Source organism: Lytechinus variegatus, chromosome 18 (assembly GCF_018143015.1).
Source record: "Lytechinus variegatus isolate NC3 chromosome 18, Lvar_3.0, whole genome shotgun sequence".
Lineage (NCBI taxonomy): Eukaryota > Metazoa > Echinodermata > Echinoidea > Temnopleuroida > Toxopneustidae > Lytechinus > Lytechinus variegatus.
The window spans coordinates 22,879,537-22,900,362 of NC_054757.1; the positions used below are offsets into that span (position 1 = coordinate 22,879,537).

General features: G+C 38.0%; 1 protein-coding gene across 2 annotated transcripts; it reads left to right on the forward strand.

Annotated features, from left to right (window-relative positions):
- Positions 1-819: 819 nt before the first annotated feature.
- Positions 820-18,408, forward strand: LOC121432091 (neurogenin-2-like). 2 transcript variants are annotated; one of them, XM_041629939.1, is made up of 2 exons: positions 820-1,215; positions 16,458-18,408. In XM_041629939.1, the coding sequence occupies exons 1-2, from the start codon at positions 1,186-1,188 to the stop codon at positions 17,436-17,438; spliced, it is 1,011 nt and encodes a 336-aa protein (XP_041485873.1). In that variant the 5' UTR covers positions 820-1,185; the 3' UTR covers positions 17,439-18,408. The 2 variants fall into 2 exon arrangements, with proteins under 2 accessions (XP_041485873.1, XP_041485875.1); XM_041629941.1 differs by lacking the exon at positions 820-1,215 and adding an exon at positions 11,017-11,469.
- Positions 18,409-20,826: the final 2,418 nt, after the last annotated feature.

A 20,826-nucleotide genomic window follows, 5' to 3' on the forward strand; every position in this document is an offset into this window, starting at 1 on the left:
CCATAAATGAATTATTCATAATCCTTTTATTCATTCAAAACATGAATACTTTACAGAAAACCTAACAAAGAATGATGAGAAAATTAAAGCTTTTAAAGTACTAATTTTGCAACGTCACATGCGAATATTGTTGTCATATATTAATTTCATTGGGTGCAATTTTCTCAGTGGATCGAAAATTATACATTTTACCTCTGCATTCAAGATAATAAGACACATCATTAAATAACTATGATAATACACCTGTGCAAAAACAAGATACAAGTATATTTAAAATTATTATTACACAATTAATATAAAGAAATGTGATGAATTGGATTGAATTAGGCCTACATTAAAATGTATATCGTTTGATTAAGGAATATCCGGGTGTGGGGGTTTTCCTCCTCGTGCAAGATTATTGGTTCGTATTTTGGTAAAAAGCAAATGTGTTGTAAACTGAACTGGACAACTCACCCCTCAAAATTCGACAAGCTCACAACAGACTCGTCGATTAAATCCGATCATTTTGGAAGTGCGCCATCTATGTTCGGGTCAATGCACAAACGCCCTCGCCCTTTTCACGCGCATCAATTAACTATAGATATTGAGAGAGTGAATCAGATGAAAAGAAATAGAGAGAGAGGGAGAGAGTGAAATGGGGTGGGGTGAAGAAGGAAAGTCCGGTCGATACTTATTATGTGTGTGTGGCTGTGGTAATTCGCCTTCTGTCATACCAAAGATAAAAACACTCTCTCTAATTGGTCAATCCGATTTTACCCCTCTCCGCCACAAAGGAGAGAAGGGATTATATAAGGGGGTGAGCTCCCCTTCGTGGAGGTAGAATAGTGATCGCTGGTGGGACATCCCCAAATATACTCTGACCTTTTTTCAAACCATCGGAATATTCGTCCATGCAATATTACCTTCATGTAGGATGAACATCAACTTATATTAATCTGAATATTATCTAGAACTTCTTCCTGTTCGCTCCTCAACGCCGAGGGTATACATCTCAGACTTTTTTTATCACCATTTTATCGAAAATTCAAAACAATTATTTTTATTCAACTCTGTCAGCTGGATACGCGTTTCTTGGTTTAAATCAGAGTTAGCATAAACTTTATCAAAGAGAGGGTGAAAGGAAATATTTTTTGTGGAAGGAAGACAAAACGATTTAGCAGACGAACAAAAGAGAACAAAACGATGGGTCAACAGCGCTGTATTAAATTAGAGGTAGGTACAATTCTTTATTTTAATTTTGCTATCTAAATTAAAAATGCAATTTTCTTCAGTGTATGTGGGATTGTATAAACTTGTTTATATGTAACGATTTCAACGGTGATAATACGGGTGAAAGGTAATTTGCTTTTGTTAAAGCAATTCTGTATAATGTATGTTAGTTCAGCGTCATAGCTTTTTTTAACATTCCCTCTCTCCCACCCTCCCCCCTCTCTCTCTCTTTCTTTCTTTCGGAAAGACTTTCCAGTGGTACTAATCCATCATTATTATTTAAATGACGATTGTATTATAAAACTGCAATTTGCTACATTTTTCAAAAAGAACTAAAGAGAGGGAGGGGAAAGGAAAGAGAGAAAGAAAAAAAGATAGAAATAAAGAAAGATAAAAAAAGATAGAAGGAAGAAAGGAAAATAAAGGAAGATTTTTTTTTTTAAAGAGAGGAAAGTGGGGAGGGGAATGATAGACTCGTCGACAGATATCGACGTAACAAGAAAGGAAAATAATGGATAGAGAGCGGCGATTGAGTTCGAGAGAGGGATACACAAATTAAGAGAGCAAGAAATAGTAAAAAAATACAAAAAGTAAATGTTCTAATTACTTGAAAGACGAGGAAAATGTTCATTCATCTTCTTCTTGTTGTGGCTCTGTGGATAAGTCTCCGGACTTTGAACCTCAAGGTCCGGGGTTCAAATCCCACCATATGGCACTCTCCTTTACCCAGGCGTTTATCAATATTTGCCACACTCCACCCAGGTGTAGTAAATGGGTATCCGGTAGGAAGGAATTCCTTGAATGGTCGAGCGTCCGATTAGGGTAGCCGTGTTAATAGTAGGCAGCGCTAGAAACATTGTATTAAGCTCTAAATAAATGTTGCATATTATTGATATAGTTAAATCCAACACCGCTCGTGTCTCTGCAGTAAATCAAATGTATCCAAATTCTTTTTTCTATATTAATGGGTGAAATCGTGAAAATTCACACATTTGAAGTGCCGTGGCCGAGTGGTCTAAGGCGCCTGGCTATACATGGAAAGTCCGGGGTTCGATCCCCGGCTACGACACTTGTGCTCTTTTATCCTGCATTCAAATAAATGGAAATGCTTTACGCATTATGTGTAACTAGGTGTGTACTTGTTTTTTTTTTAATAATTAAAAAATAAATAAATTTAACTCATTTTGGAATGTTCCGAACATGAAAAGGCCTTTAATGTAAAACTACGTGAATTGGTGTAACCTTGAATGAGAAAAAGATATTTTTAAAGACTTAAATCAATATTTTTTAAATCACCAGCGTGACATCCTAGCAATATTTTTGGGGGACCATCAACAATATTTAGATATTGCTTAACAAAATACGTTACCGCTATATTGGTTAAAACACACCTCATACGCATTGTATGGGGGATGCATATTTCAAAACACATTTTCGTTTCTTTAACGAAATGGAAAATGATGAAATAAGTGTCAGTCCATGGCGCAACGAAGTTTAATAGATTAATATAACTTTAATTAAATTATGTAAACATTTATATATTACTTGGAATAAAATCACATTTATCTCGCCGTATCATAGCTTCCTTCCCCAGAATCAGGAGTATCTTTTGATAAGCAGTTATAACATATATATAGTATTTTTATATGGAAATTCATAAATTCAACTAAAATTAAATGTTGTATTACACAATTGCCATGCCATAAAGTACGACGTACAGACCACAAAGAAATAACCGAACTCACGCCGACCAATCTTTTTGTGTTGGCGCCCTCTAGTGGCGAAAATGCATTTCATATTTTTCGCAGCGCGGAGATTGTGTGCGCAACTGGGACAATGGTGTTCGGTGTGTCGAAGTCGTGCCTTGTTGAAGAGAATGTGCTATTACAGTGAAAGTTTGAGTGGGGGTGCTGACATCTATTATTTGCTGATATCGGAGTTGAAAAGACCTGTTGAGAAATCAAGTAACGGTGTCGATCTCGATAAGAACTATTTCTCCATCCGTTCTTACGTACAACATTGAGGTTTCAGCTTAACGACTCGAGCTCTAGTATGAGCTCCTCAATCTCTCTTTATTCTATCTCCCTCTCCATCCCTCACTCTCTCTCCATCCTAACTTAAAATACACATTACATTACATTCTGCATGTCTTTCCTTGTATTTTATACATGTTCGTATCTCGTTGCAGATACTGACAAATCGTTTGTTTTAAACAAAATTTTCAGTGATTAAAGTAATATGTTTAAACATTATTTTGTGCATCACTGTTATGCTTTTTTTCATATTCAAAGAAAGCTCCATAATTTGTATTGTTTTATGCCACTCATTAAGTCAAACAGAGTGCTTGATAATAAGAGTACTAAATAGCTTTAAAAATGGGAAAGACTTTCTCTTCACTTTAGAATGTAGAGATTAGACTTCAATTCATGTTCAAGTGATGTTTACATAAGTTTGTCATTAATTTTCCTCAATTGTATTGCGATTATTGGACATAATATAGATATTAATAAGTATTCATAAATAGGTCTTTTGTTCAAATTGACCACAGGTTATAACATTGAGTGTAGCATCCAACATTAATCACTTTTTAATTCGCTTGCAGATTAAATAAAACTAATGCAAAGGAAGCATGAAAACAAATTTAATCTCCCATTGCAAAATATATACCAATAACCAATATTTACTTACCGAAATAAAAATGAGCTCAATTAAAGTGAAGGGTTAAACTTTTAGTTTTATTACAAAATAATATAAATAATGTGTGTGAGGGAGAAAAATAACATCGCTGGAAACAAACAGAACATGATATGAGGTTTATCTAGGAAAGACGGATAGAGAAATAGGTTTGCTAGTTGACATTAAGCGAGTGAGTGAGTGTGAAAATAAGATGAGAGATTAGGAGAGCTTTCTCTGTTCTCAGTTAATTACACGTAAAGTGTGGCCCCCTTTTTAAGAAGAGTACCTACTGGGTGATATCAATGAGACTCAGTCGGGTAGCGCGTTATTTAGGCCGTCCACATCTCTTTCTTTCGTTCGAAAAATTTTCGCACCCTTCCTATTCTTCGTAACAAGGTGAGCGTCAAGTTCTAGTTGATCGAAACAAAAAGGAAAGCATACTTCGTGCGCGAGAGAGAAAGAGAAAATCAGAGCGCGTTCCTTTTCGCTTGAGATGCGAATTGGTTGATTAGGTCGGTTTCTCTGTGACTCCACGCGACGATTAGTATTAATGAAGTGCAGTATCAAAACTCTTCCAGGGCGTGAATTTTCTGTAATTAATGCTTTGTTTGCTCTCGACTCTGAGTGCGAACCCTTTGTTGCCATTCAATTTTTGGTGATGAAAATAATCGGGGAAGTCGACCCAAAAGGTGTAGCTTTTCAATCCAAAATGTCGCCCCCTTTATTCGCTCCCTTTTGACGTTTTTTCGTCCCGCATTTTGGGGATAGGTGAGTCGCGTGCAGGAGTCAATGCGTACATTCACAACATTCAGTTGACATGATTAGATGAATGGCACTCTCATGGAAGATTATAATTAACACCATTTAATCAATTACTAGGGATGGCTTGCACCACGCTTGCCTATTTTTCAGGGGAGCTCATGTAGTTAAAATGCTTCGAAAAACTTGCTGTTGATGTCATTATGGACGCAGCCGGGGACTTTCAAACCTGAAGCCCGTACTTTTTATATCTAAAAAAATCTATCAATTAAATTATTAAATGACTAATGTGACCCTTTCAGGAGAACACTAACATTGGGTACTACATCAAATTAGTATTATTTAAATTTCGAAAGATTAGTTCCACACAATTTCAAAATAAATAGAATCTTCTAAAAGTATCTGACGACTTCCCAATTGGCCAACAAACCTGTAGATTTCTATCGAGGATCGAGGTCAAACTCTCATATGTTGGTGTTTAGGCTGCCAAGACCCTCTATTGATTACACCCCCCCCCCCTCCATGATGAGAAAATATCCTCAAGATTGACAGTAGAGAAATATAATCGACAAAGCCTTTTTATCCCAATAAACCAAACTACTGTCGCTTAAGAAGCAACACCTGTTAAACGCTAGGTTTGTAGTCGAGCGGAGGCATAGACCTCCCCCGGAGCTGCGGGGTTAGGTTATCGTCACCCTCCCGCACTCCTTATACCAAACCTAGCCACGACTGCCTAGTCAAGCGTATTGAAATGTATACAATGTTTGTCAGGTGGAATGGCCAGGTTTCTTCGTGATTGTTGCCCAGAATTTTGACAGGCGATCGCTGAAAGTTGAGGTTTTCTGTTTCGATTTTGCCCCCAAAAAAGTTTATTTGCGGCATAATAGGGATCCCTGGTCCCGTTTGGCCGTCGAGACATGACGGCTGATGGCCAACAACACACGTGCTTCACCCTACTTCTTAACGTCTCTAGATTAACAAATACACAACGTGCATCCAGTCTTGCCCCACCACATCTTCCATTTTCCTTCGTCACTTTTCTTTTTTTCCCCAGCTAAACCATGAAAAGATTAGGAGGAAAACACCAATACAATGCCTGTGATTCGTATAGGAGGTACTAGCACAGAGATCATCCTATTGTTTATATGCTAATGAGCTAATGACGTCATACTAATCTGATGTCTGTATACTCAGTTTTCAGCGTTGATCAAGGCGATTCGAATTCAAACAAATGCCGAATGAAATCTCCTCAAAACTTGAGTTGATATCAGTTATTTCGAAACAAATTTGTTTCGTATATGATATTTATATGTACAGAAAATGGCTATATGACGACATGGGATTGATTACGTCACCCCATATGCAAATGAGATTTGACAGGAGGGTATGGAATAATTTGCATATATTTCGTAAATCCAAGTATCAAAGCACGCGTATGCCAAATTTTAATCAATTTGAAAAATGTTTTCTGCTTTTTTGTACATATTTAATATTTTCTATATTTTCTCCCAGCATTACATATATACAAAGAAAAAACAAAGGATTTTCCCATATTTGATCATTTATATGCAAATCAACCGCACAATTAGGGGTCAAAGTTGAATTAATTGTGTAAAACCATCTTGCACAATGTTTGGCAAAGCTTGTTTGCCGATAAAATTTTGTTTTCGAGGCAAACGCCTTAAAAAATACCAATATAAGTCAAATTTGTTAGGTTTTTCCAAATAAATGCTGTCTTCAACGTGAGTCTCTTTGACGTATATTACGTCATCGTCACCTGACGTAATCATTATGCTAATGAGCATTGATCACGTGTAAACTGCCTTTAAAAGACGCAATGAAGGGTTGGGTGTGTGTTTATGATAATTTCCTGTTGATTTAATTAGGAAAATATCAGAAAATAGCAGAAAGAAATCCATCCAGCAACTACAAAAACATGACTTTTGGATATACCATATCATTGCGTATGTGCATGCATATAATAGGGATATATTCAATGACGTCATATGTTAATTAGCTTAATTAGAATGACGTAATATATTTGTATAGGTGCCATAAGCATAAGTGTGGAATTTGTTGGTGTTTTTCTGTCTTTAAAAATACACAGAAAGCAAATTTGTAGTCGCGATTTCACGGTTATAAATGTTGACGAGTGTGTAAAATCCGCAAATATCAAATTTATGATAAAGTGTATTAAAATCGACACCCTACTGTTAATATGCAAATTAGGTCGTGCTATACCCAAAACTTGGTATAATTTGAATAACGATACAGCAAAGAACGTGTAAACATTGGCTTTTGGTGACATAAAGCTCAAATTTTTGTTTAAAAATTGACAACATTTTCCAAATTTGCCCATATTTTATACACTTTTGCACTTCTATATTACACGTATATTGGTATATGTGGCATGATATGACCTCATTTGACCTTTTGGTCATTCTTTATGCAAATAAATTACGTCATAATACCGTAAGATTAGTGTGATTCTGTCGTATTTGCTAAGTTTGATACATTTATTCGAAAAAATAAACAAAAATGTTTCCCGTCCTCGTTAGTTATACAATTCGTGTTGTTTGGGTGACGAGTTGCCACAAATATAGAATTTCAAAGATAAACATTAAAAAAATGGTGACGTCACCAGTTATAATAGATAACAAAGCGATATCGGATAACAACGGCAATTGTGCTTTGTTAACTACATATAGTCCGCTAGGTATGCCCGGGATTTCAATGCATTTCCACTAATTATCATCATTTTATCATTAAATCTGCAATTTTCTCCATTTTTCATGCATGAAATATCTTCAACATGGCGTCCCAAGTTAACGAGACGATTTTAACAAGGGCAAAATGCCGAGCGCGGAAAACCACGTGATTATGTAAATGAAGCCCATTGTGGAGAATGACTGCCACACTCCCATGTCTCTCGCGTCTGTCAAGAGCAAAAGTGATGAATTTTCCCCATTAATTTTTATAAAAGTGGAAGAAAAAGTTGGCTAATCTGATAAATTTGCCTCGTGAACTGGGCAGGTCGTCACACAGAGCGACCGTAGTATAGGTCTGATGTCTGGCGGTCTGCCGGGCTCGCCTATGCAAATTGTTCTTGATTCCCCCCCCCCCCCCCATCAGGCTTCCCTGGTATTATATCGCACTATACTTCAGCCGCTCTCTTTGATTGATTTCTTCCAACTTTATTGAAATAATATTTGGAGAAGAGAAAAAATGGACGACTAAAACAGGAAAGATTGGTCGGAACGACGTCCTGACTATTCTCATATTGTGAGGGACCTGCCGTGCCGTCTGCATTGGTTACCCCTGTCGTATGCAAATTAATTGTTGGCTCCGTGCACCTGTTTTCACCCATTTGAACATCGAGAAATTGTTAACATAGGAAATACAAGCTGAAGAAAAGGAACGTTGATTTTTTTTCTCTCTTTCTCTAATTTTTGAGGGATGTTTGATTGAAAGTCTGACTGCGGTAAGTCGAACAGATTGCGCATTGCAGGCGGCTTATTGCGCACGCGGCTAACTCTGGCAAAGTGAGGACATCGTATTTCATACTGGTCGAACCTTCCCCAACAACGATTGACCCCCGCTCAATCAGCGGTCCGTAGAAAAAAAGCACTTTCAAAGACCGAAGCGTGCGACCACGCGGCTATCCAGTCGTTCACAGTCTTTCTGTATTCTCTTTCCAATGACAACTTTAATTAGGCACACTCACAGACTACTGATTTGATAAGTCACCATGAGTTGTAAGAGGATGTAGACTTCTTAAAGTTTACGACCGAATCACTGGTAGTATTTAATTTACTTTTGTTTCACAAAGGCAAGGCACGGCTTGATTTTAAAATCATTGCCGATTGTCAAAGGGGAAAATCAGTGCCAGAGAATTATGTGGCCGACAAGTGTGTGATGTGGCTTTGCTGCGATAAATAAGCGACAGCGATAAAAGAGAGCGATGTGATTTGAGCTTACCCCCACGTCTATACGTAAGCGAGCAACTAACAGCCAATGAACACGGTGAAAAACATAAAACCGCGCGAAAGAAAAAAAGAAAAGAAAAGAAAAACCCTGGCATATGGCTTCGAGTCGGTTGCTCCTCCCTGACACAGCCCCGGAGTAACAAAGTGACTCCCGGCCATACACTCCGATAGCATTGTCTCGCCTCACCCTTATACTAGAGGACAATAATGTGCATGGCGCAAGCACACTGGCAAAAGGTTTGACAATTTTGTGCCTGCCATTGTTTTTGGAGATGGAATTCTTCGCACAATGGTTTGCACGGTGCAGTAAGGGAAAGGCAGATGGAGAAACGGTGTAAGTAAACAGCCTGGTCTGGAGGCGAAGCAGCTTCATGACGCACGACCAGAGTCTCAGCAAGGGTAAGTAAACGCTAGATGACATGAAATTGAGCGGCGGAGGGCCCAACAAATAGACGGCTGCCATTTCAAGACACGTGCACTGAGTTTTGGGTAGGCAAGCCTCTATGCGACTATACAGTAAACATCTAGGGCACAACGCACCCTAACACTGCTAGAAATGATCAGACCGTCCTGAATTTCTCTGGCGACCTCCGCTCCTGAACAATGAACGATCCAACTCGAACGACAGGTGAAATTGTACGAAGTCGACAGATCGCCACGTGAATGATTAATGCTACCAAAGTACCCCTAATTAAGTCTAAAATTTAACCATCTTGAATGAGGAGGTGTTTATTACTGCTTTACTCCGGAGCTAAACCCCAGGTGTAGTATTGTGAGCGAACAGGCAACAGCAACCGATGCACAGATTGAGCACGTCACAAAATTGTCGATTTCCTTCCGCTGATTGCAACGAAAGTCAATAAATATGACTTAATGTGAGTAAACCAGAGCTAACACCAACCATTTCACCGCCCGACCGCCGAAATCCACCCGAGACCTAAAGCGCCAGGCGAAAAGGGGACCAAAGGCAAGCAGCAAAGTTCTCCCATTTCGAGCGAATCCTGCCAAAACTTTTTCAAAAGGAGCGCGAAAAAAGTTTCGACGCATGCGCATGGCCAGATATAATAGGCTGTGTGTTTGAGTGCATTCTCTGTATAGTGGATCCAAACAGCTCGTGTAGTATACTTCTGTCAATGACAGACGCACGTCATGGCAGAAGTCGGCATTGATCTTACATGGATAAAAACCAACACACAAATCTTTTCCATCATTTTTTTTCTCTCCTTTTCTTCTTTTCATCCTTCTCTGATTCTTATCTGATATTTCTATCATGCATTCCCCCCGATTGTTGACGATTACTTTTTTTTAGTTGCTGGGGCACGGGAAATCGGGGTTATGTCTAAAAGCGGTTGACAGTCCTTACAAAAATAATTGATTTCCCTTTAGAAAGGAGGTGTAGTGGTGTACTCGCCGCGTACGCACCTTATTGCTTAATCTCTTTTGTAAGCCTTTGTAGACCAAGACCAATTTGATTGCTCGTTGACATAGCGTGTACGCCGACATGAAAACATTAGAAGGGGCCAACTGCGTCCTTTAGCAGAGACAAAAGATGAATAATGAAGATGATTGATTCGAAGCTACAACAGCGACTCCAGGAGAATATAGACTGGGGGCGCTATAGCTTCTTATCCAGATCAAAGCTTTTTTAATACTTCACCCTTGAATGTAGATATTTGAAAGAAATATGAAAAGCTGAGAGGTTAGTGGAAATAGGGCAACGTAGGGCGGTGTCTTCGTGTATTTAGGCACCTAATTGAGCATAACAGTTAGCCTTAGCATGGATGTATGGCTTTAGCCATCAACAAAAGGGAGTGATTATTAGTAAGATCAGACATCCCTCTCGCAAAGGCTTTAAGCTCCCCTCATAATGTCAGACAACCTCCCGTCTTGAAGATCTCATGAAACTTCTAAATCCCTGCCTCACACCTCATACCGTCATGTCACTTCAGTTATCCTCGCTAATCTCCACTCCATTAAAGTCACTTGCTGTAATATCCCAACTTTTCTAAATCCACCCTCTCTTCTTTCATACCGTCACTCAATCAGAAGAAAAAGGGGTCCCTTCCAGACATTGGGTCGGGCCTTGTAGACATCTTCAGAGCAGGTTGATCAGCTTTCATATATGTGTCATTGTCAACGTCTAGGCATTGTCTCTCGGCTAAAACGTGTGCTGGAGCAGCGCCTGTGGAAAAGATTTTTTTCTTAACTCCAGAGAGGGGTAAAGAAAAAAAAGGGGGGAGGGGTGGGGGAGCTTTCCCTCTAATACATCACTTCGACCATTCCCCGCGTGCGCCAACTTACATTCAACCATCCCCTCGTCCTGCCAAATCACCCCCTCTCTACTTCTCTCTTTCGCTCTCTTACCCCCTCAAAAGCATGACAACTCGTTCTCCGATCTTCATTCAGGCCCTTTTTCGGTCTGCCACGCACCGTTATAGCCATACCAGGGACCTCTCCGTCACCCTCTCGCACCCCCTCCTACTCCGCGTACGAATAAAAGAGCCCATCACAATCAGACCGTCGCATCATTTGCATCCTCTTCCTGATAACAAGTCATCTCAATTCTCTCTCTTTCTCATCATCACGTCGTTAAGGCCGGATCCTCCTCTATTGCCATCTATTTAAACCGTCTTCCATATACCCAGCAACCTGCCACTGCTTTAGTTTCTCGCGTGGAAAACTCGCCATCTGGTGCAGATTGGGGACAAATTTGACTTTTAAACAAGTGATAGATTTAAACAGATTTCAATCCACCTGTTATATCTCTGTTGTGAAAACCTTCTGCTCTTGGACTACAGGTGTTACCAATTAAATACCACTCCACATGCTCACACAGGTAAGCTTTTCGACTCCCTTAGCCTCAAAATCTTCGAATATCTTGCTTCTCCAGTACAGCTCTTCATACAATTTAGCTATTTATGAGTTTGTTTTATTCTAAGAGGTTTTATTCATTTATGAGAAGTATCTTCGACTTTTTTTATGTTCTTCTCGTCTTAGAGGGTGAACATAATTCTACATTGCTCTGATAAAGCTTAGTTCGACAAATTACATTCTTCAGGAATCTCCACGGTATGTCCATTCCAAATTTCTGAATAAACTGTTTATATGAGATCTTTTATTTACATCCAACTATTGTGCTAATCTCGGGCTTTTTGCGTAGATTTGTTTCCATGTTCAATGTCCATCCGAAAATCAGTATTCATTAGTTTGTTGTTTTAAATTCGACCATGCATTTTATTGACCATCATCAAGATCGTGATTTTTATTTCGTTGGTCAAGCTCACTTTACTCTAATCCTCGTGAAAGGGTCTTCTGATGGCAATCACAGTTCGTGAGGAAATCACTTGGGAAAGCGATTAGCAAAGTAGGACAGTGTACTTGTGGTGAAAATGAATATTTCAAAAGCCAAATATCAAAACGGAATTCATCCTCAATCGGAAGTGGTCAGTGCGATGGCGGAGTGTCGAGATGACCGCGGCATTCTGTAGACCAGCGCTGACCGGTGGTGACCACCAGTTAAACACTTGGTCAGTGCCGGTCATCTGGTCGGGGGATTTGCTATCCATAAGATCAGATTAAAAAATAATGAAGAAAAACGGGCAATACTCTATTTTCTATTATTTTGCTAAAATATAAGCCGATTGACTGTATACTCATTTGATTATCACTTTTGATTACTATTTATCATTCAATTATTCTTCTCCTTTGGAGGAGGAGGAGGGCAATATGAGCATAGGCCCACTGCACAAAACATCCCATCTCGACTAGGAATGTGTGTTCCTTTGAGTGTAATCACCTGTATGTGTATACTGTCGCCAAATTAATATTCAGACATTAGCAGTTGCAACCAGAATCGTTGTCATATACTTTCAACACGAATTTGACAACACGTCTTTTTATGAAATACTGAATAAGGTTTAAAAAACTTCAAATTTCTTTGTCACGATTGTGACACATTCATTTTTTAAACAATAAGCACGTAGTTTTATACTTTATTATCCATCTACTTTTAATCAGACTAAAATTTACTTTTTCAATCTTAGGGCGATTAGTTGTCTAACATTTTAGGCTAATTTAAAAGGAATCTCATTTCATGGATATATTATCTGAACTCTTCTTTACTATTCAATTCACCTGCCTCAGTCATAGATTAACAAACGATTTAGTCATTTTTCTATATTGCTTTTCAATCGACTCTTTAGTTGACTGTGTTTAACATGAAACAATCGCTTCTTTTACCAAAGCTTATCAAGGGACGCCAACTCGATAGCCCTTCTTTTGCCTCGTTCCATTAACTCTCTATCTGGCAACTCACAGCCATAGAACCAACATTCACTGGCACTACTTGTACTTTCTCACTTTGACATGTGTCAATTTTGTGACGCAAGATCAATTTCTCAATTATTTTATAGAGTGGTCTTTTTCAAAGTACTCTCGAGAAATATTGTTGATTAATGATTTGTAAAGTTCTCTTCAGAGTAAGAAAGGGTGCATACACGCGCTCTAATAATCCCTAGCAGAGAGGGAAAGTGTGCGTTCTTTAATAAAAAGGGAAAAAATCACATTCTGTCGTCTTTTGGGGGCTTTTATTTTCATGCTAGTTGCAACATCAAGCTTTGCTACCATATGTCATTTCTCGTTGGCAAGAATATGAGCGGATAAGTCCATGGCACGAGTTTGTAAAGTACAAAGAGGGAAAAAAACAAACGAGCGTCTATCTTGGGTGAATACTCGCCCCTTCTTCATTGGAATTTTAGATGCGACCGATCCGCCCTGTCACCCGCATACCCCAGTACGGCACCATCAACCAGCCCGGCCGTTGCCCGTGCCAATCCCTCTACCATATGGGAGATTCCCACGCCTTGAACTGTCAAAAAGGCGTGTAAAATCAATGCGATTTTCACGGTCTGGTCTGTGGCCCCCATTTAGCCGCTCTTTTCTCACTTCATCAATCCTCTAGAGAAAATCACTTATGAATCTATTAGGATTGTTAACAATTCACCCCCACTGCGTTAGGCCGTATGCATGTTCAGAATTTAAAGTCGTGTTTCGTTCTTATAAGTAGAATCAGAATGGAAAAATAAACAGAAAAGACTGAACAAACAAGAAATAATCATTATTAACATAAAATGTGTTGCTATAAATATTATATGATATGTAAAATTTATTTGGCATTGTGTTCCTATGTGTCCTATATCTTAAATACGAAACACTGCGAAACTCACGCACTTTTGTACTAAGAAAGTCAATAATGGCCGAGTTTTGCCATATGCGTTGTTCTGATTGACAACCTACATTGCTTCATAGTTTAAAAAATATATAATTTTATTCTAATAAGTTAGTTACCTTTTGTCGATTTCATTATTTTCTTTTTTTTTCTTTGTTGACGTCTGAATTAAAGTATTCAATTACAAGGAGCAATGTGTATTTATTACATCATCCAGCAATTCGTTGGCCATAAAAGCAAAAACCGTGCTCTTTGATATACATTGCAGGCGGGATGGGTCCTGATTGGTTGATTGGATTGATGCTTATAGCCAACCACGAAACAGACAGTATTGCGCAGGCGCAATTACTGAGAAGCTAAGGAAATGACTTGGTTGGTTGATAATTTGAGGCACGCGTGCAGCGAACACGACGAGAGACGAACTACCGTGAGGGGACCAAAGACGAGGAAAATATAAACTAAGACATGTAAGAGAAAGAGCTAGTGGTAAGAGGGTAGAAGGAGTTGGAGTAGGAGAAGAAGAAGGAGGAGGAGGAGAAAGGGAATAAGAAGAAAAAGAAGAAGAAGAAGGAAGAGAAGGAGGAGAAGAAAAAGAAGGAGAAGAAGAAGAAAAAGAAGAAGGAGGAGGAGGAGGAAAAAGGGAAGAAGAAGAAAAAGAAGAAGAAGAAGGAGGAGAAGGAGAAGAAAAAGAAGGAGAAGAAGAAGAAAGAGGAGGAGGGGAGGAGAAGAAGAAGAAGAAAGAAAGAAATGTGACGATTGTAATGATGAAAAGAAGAAATGAAACATAGAAAGCAGCTTAAAATTGGAGAAGTACAGGAGATTGAAATTAATTTCAACAAAATAATGAAACAAAGGAAAGAATAGGGTTGGGAAGCCATGTTAGATACAAACGATGACAAGATGAACATTCTTAAAGGATAGGCAACAAGAACAAGAACGAGAATCAAGAATAGATTCGCTTTGAAATAAAATATCCTTCCAGTAGCCACGATCGCACTTGTTTAATAAATTTATTCAAGGCAATGAATGTATTATTGTGACAGTGATGGTTGGCCATGTTGTCTTAAACAAATCTTCTAATTGCCATGAATCGAAATGATGATATCATGACAAGGTTGTCGTCTGTATTGAGTCCTAACCGCACGGCTTGTGCAGCGGAAAGGCAGGATCGGCAGAAAATTGAAATGACTTCCCATTATTTGCCTTCTCATCGATCAAAACCCCACCAAATCAACCAGAGTGAAGAGGTCCCAAAACAATCCAATTAAATTGATTTCAAATGCCGCTCAAGCACGCCTCTCATACCAGAGAAATGATAGAACACTTAGAACAAAATAAACAGTTCTGACTAAACGCGTGTTCTGTTTGGACAGCGTCCGTTTGAAGCGCTCAGTGACGGTGTGAAAGGAGAAATGCTCTTCATTAAAAGCTAATTAAATTGTCATTGTCTCTTATTTGTTGTATTTATATATTCAATTTACGTCGCTATTGATTCGTGAATATTATTGTTTGAAATCATCCATGTGCTTGATCGCTGTCGTGCTCTGTCGACTTAATATGATTGAATGAGGGGTAACAGTTTCCATTGAAATAAATGCTGAGAATCTGATGGCAATTAAAATGTGTTTGTCGAAATGAGAGGCATCCAATAGCGTTCCCCCTGCCCCATTCCACCCGGACAATTGCAAAATGACCAACAAGAAGGATAGGGAGAGGGGCACACTTGCCTCGATACGGTCACTAGATGTGGTACCTTTAAACGTAGCAAAATGAGACTAACACAATACAAAAAAAAATAGTCAGGTGCTGTTTATTACGACTTATTATATCCGCTTTTTGTGTTTTTTTTAACTATTTCTTTATGGTATCTTTTGAAATGAAATTGAATTAAGAAATAACTGAACAATTATGAATTAATGAATGGATGAATTAATGAATTAATAAATGAATGAATGAATTTATTAATTGATTAATTCAATATTTGATTAATGAATTCAAGAAATAACAGTCGGACGAATCTTCTTCAATATTCAAATAGAGCTTTGTTTATTTTGTATATTGTTCAAACTATCATTCTGTCCCCTTTCTGCTCTCTCCATTTTCAATTTATCATTACACAATATAATCACTGCCATGACTGCCGTACACTCTAAAAAATATTGGGTAAAAATGCTCCATGAGGGAAATTATGGACCTCACGTCGTGTCTAAAAAAAATGAATATGGGCTATTCATCCGTTTTGTATTTTTTTTCTTTTTATACGGAAAATAAATACTATACTATACTACATGTGTCCAACCAACATTGTACATTTCTTTTGGGCATTTTTATTTATCCAGTGTGATGAAAATTCTGCCCGTTCTAAAGTAATTGCTGCTTAATTGTTTTAATTTTACTGGGCAATATGATTCCCGCATTGGGTAAAATACTACCACATATTGGTTGGACACATAATTACCCTCGTGCTGGTTAAAATTTTACCCAATATCTTTTACAGTGTAGTAATTAATGGAATTTGACATTTAAAAACAGTGAAAAAATATGCTCGGTCTATCTATCATATTGTTTTCTTCTTCTTTTCTTTTCCATATTTCCAGGAGAAGGGCATATCCATTATGCCAGCTTTATATCCAACCCCGATGACCCGAACATTACTGAGGAGGGATCCCCCGTCCTGCGCACGCGCATTCACAAGTCATCCAACATATCCAGAACAGTCTTCGCTGTCCCTCTGCTCCAACTCTCGTTTCAACATAACTCCGGAACCAGCGAACAACGCCGCAGTACCCATGGCAACAAAAGTCGCCGCAGCACCGAAGAGCGATAAACCTGCGAAAAGTCATAAACGTCGCCAGCTGAATAACTGCACGAGCTCGAAAAGAGTGAAGCTTGCGCCTGACGTTCCATCCACGAATTCGTCAACGACTACAGCGATGCCAAAGAGAAAACGTTACCAAAGAAATCGATGTCGCACTCGAAGCCCCGCCTGCATTCAGAAAATTCGTCGTCATCGGAGACTCAAGGCTAACGACCGCGAGAGGAACCGCATGCACAATCTCAACTACGCTCTCGATGGTCTAAGAGAAGTTTTACCCAAGTTCCCAGACGACACAAAACTCACAAAGATTGAAACCCTTCGGTTCGCCCATAATTACATTTGGGCTCTATCTCAGATGTTGAACATGGTGGACAGCAGCGAAAACGGTTCAGGAGCGGAGAACCCGTTCTCGGCTCTTCAAGCGATGACGGGGGCTATGACGGGAGCGATGTCGGGAGGAGCGTCGGCCGCAAGTATGTGCCAGCGTGTGGCTCATGAGGCGATGAGGAACGAGCAAAAACAACTTTTGAGCTGCAGGTATGAACTTTCTTCCCCTATGGTGAAGGAAGAAACATCATCTTGGGATTATCTATATCCAGAGAGTCCCGAAACATCGGACTCATCTCCTGAACCACCGATGTTTTCAAAGCATTCTCTTCTGCAGACGTCACCCTTCAAACGCTCACCTAGTCAGACGACATACATGCATAATCGCGATATCGTTGATCGATTAACGCCATGTGCCTGGCTCACAAATTAACAACTATCCAAACTAAACTTCTACAACTCACAGATTAAACTTTCAAGAGAGTTTGAATTATCTTCTGCGGAAAATTATGAACTATTTTCACCTCTGAAACACTGCCTCATGAACTATGAAAGCGAACGATTTCCAGAATCAATTCTTCGTTTGACATATTCAATTGTGTTTCATCTAAAGATAATTATTTCTCACTTTGTATCGTGCGATTGATTATAGATAACAGTACTTTTAAAGATCTCAGCTACCATAGATTACGTGTCAACCCTCAACCCATTTTATTTTGTTGAAACAACTGCTATAACTCCAATAAAATGTGCAATTTCTTTCCTCCATAATCAGTACATAACTAAAGGTCAACTCAAACCGTCCAATTTTTTTCATATACCAGCTTCCAGGGGGCAGGTGATCCGACCTTTTAAAATTCTAAATGTACTTTAAATTTTACCCCCAAAATAAGTCTTAGGTCGCATCTTTCATACAGCTTGATACAGCTTGTGCTTTATGATATAATATTTCATTTTATATGACAATAATTAGTCATTATTAAAATGGAGATTATTTTAGATTAACCAGAACAGAAATACGAGAAGAGTAGATAATTATTTCGAAATGAGAATGTTGATGTACACGAGCAATATTTCTTGGTATGGCATTTGCATGTCTTTTTACAGAGTATCGAATGTATATACTGTGTATTTATATTGTGCTCACACGTGTCAAATGTAATTGATATGTACATAACGCTGGGTGCTGGATATATTTTATGAATGATTTTGTAAATATATAGATACGTTTTCAGGTGTGAGTATTTTATATGAGAACAACCTCATCGAGGGCAAATGTTGCAATAATATCGCGAAATGAAACAAGTAATAAGTGTTTTATTTCTCATTTTCATGACAGTTGAGATACACTTGTATGCGTACACACTGTATATAATAACGAATACTGAATTTGACCATTAATAATATTAATAATATATGATATCAATAATAATGTTAAAATAATAATAATCAAATCTTAGATTAATTATGATAATGAATCAAATAGTAAATGGTTACAAAATGATTGTATTACAATGATGACTGATTTGCCAATAACGTATGTATGTATTTACCCCAGGCATGTGATTTCCCCCCCCCCCCCAAATTATGTTTTTAATTCCCGTTTCTCTTTATGTTGTAATTTTCATGTATATTTTTGTATTTGTCTGAAAATCTGTAATTCGGCCTTTGGGCCGCGAATGATTTCTTTTGTTCAAATAAACCATTTCTATTCTATTCTATTATGATTTTATTTCCGCTGCACTCACAAATACATCGTTAACATGTTCAGGTGTTAACCTAGTTATACAAATGTAGAAATTCAAACATATCATGGTCCACTTTTACGATTGTTATCATGCTTTCGTGTAAAATGATACACCAATAATTACCTGATTTACACAAGCTATTTTCTGTTTTAAAATAGCTTTTAAATCATTTATTCGTTTCAAACTGTGTTAAAAATCACATTTTCATCAAAGTAATTCATTATTCACGGTCATTACAAATGAATGTTATCATGTTGAGACGCGTCAATGAAGGAATAGCTAGTTATCTCCCAAGTGACCAAAATGTTCATTTTAAAAGAGGAAGAAGAAGAAAGAATAGTGGAAAAGGGAGAAAGAAAATATGGGCAAAGGGAATGTTAGGTCATGTTCAACCCAAATAATATATTTCGGGGGGTTATCTTGCTCATTATCGCTGTCCTTACGCCCCCCCCCCAAAAAAAAAAAAAAAAAAAAACAATCCGCGTCAGATTGAACATGTTGAACGAGTCTATTCGTACCACATCCCATTTTGAGTAAAACATGACCCGTATGTAAAACTATAAATGTGACAATTTCGGGATGAGATCTCACCCATTGTGTCACATCGGATCAGTTTTTTTTTACCCTGACCAGAGTGGGACAACAATGAACCCAGTTTCCAGGTCAATCTAACCTGGAATTTTTAAGAGTGATCATTATTAATATAAAAGAATAACAGCTAATCGCCTTTTTTTACCAGTTATTTTGTAACACTTACTGTGCCTTTATTGTATAGTGATAACTCTTCCAATCGAATATCCCTGATTTGAATAGAGTGTTCCTATTGAATGTTTTAATCATTCTTATGAAAGTGATTACAACTTATGCTTCACGACAGTGAAAATTATAACTATTGTTGTAAGAAATAATAAACAAAAAGGGAATCGGTGCAAACAATATTGAGCTTTACATTCTATTTAAATCGTTTTTGTGTCAATGTGTATCTGTGAGTGGAGGAAGGACTGATGTGATGGATGGATAGAAGGGTGAAAAGAATGAATGAAAGAAAGATATTTTAAAGATTAAAGAAAATAGGAAAGATAGATATATAGATAGATAAATAGCTAGATAGATAGATAGATAGATAGATAGATAGGTGGGTAGGTAGGTAAATAGATAGATAGAGCAAGTGAGAGTGAAATTGAGATGGATGGATGAATAGAAGGATTGATAGATCGAATAAAAGGAAATTATAGGAATAGGGAGAGAAGAGAGTGCGAAAGATAGAAACAGATGGACAGAATGATGTATCGATGCAATGAAAGAAAGATTGACATAGAATAAATAAAAAAGAAGATACAGTGGTAGAAAAAAAGAGAGCTAAGTTAAAATTAACAGTTGGATGCATAGAATAGTTGATAGATCGAATGAAATTGAAATAAGATAAAATGGGAGAGGGGGTAGATGGACGAATGGAGAGGGAGGGAACGAAAGAGAAAAACGGATGGATGGATGATTAGATGGAACGAAAAATAGATAATGAATTATATTAAAGAGAAGATGAGATGAAGCTATAAATATAAGTAGGTTACAATATTCCATATTCCCAATTGACGAAAATAATACTTATCCTCAAAGTAATATCAACACAATTTCTTACATAAAATTGCATTAATGAACGTCAGTCATTGAACGATAGCAGGGAAAATCTCTCATCCACACTTTGATTGAAATAGTACTTATCTTGAATGGGGAAGAGTGTGGGTTCATTTACCTTTTTGTCACAACCCTCCTAATTTAGAAAATAGATTCTTGACCCACATCCACATAGAATGTATTCAATCAGGTCACAGTGATAGCTTCATTGGGCTTTATGGTCACATTCACGAAACGGAATCTAATCCGATCGATTTTGTGCCATTCGATACAACACGATAGCTTTGATCGGTCTGGAGTTGGCTTCAATGGTGTGGCCGTTTCATAAGTCAGACGAGGAACACGTTGAATTAACTTCGACTTTTTTTCAAAGTCAAAACGCGGCAAGGCCTTTTGTCGTCACGCCCAAGTCCTCCATTTTGCTCTCTGATAAATAGC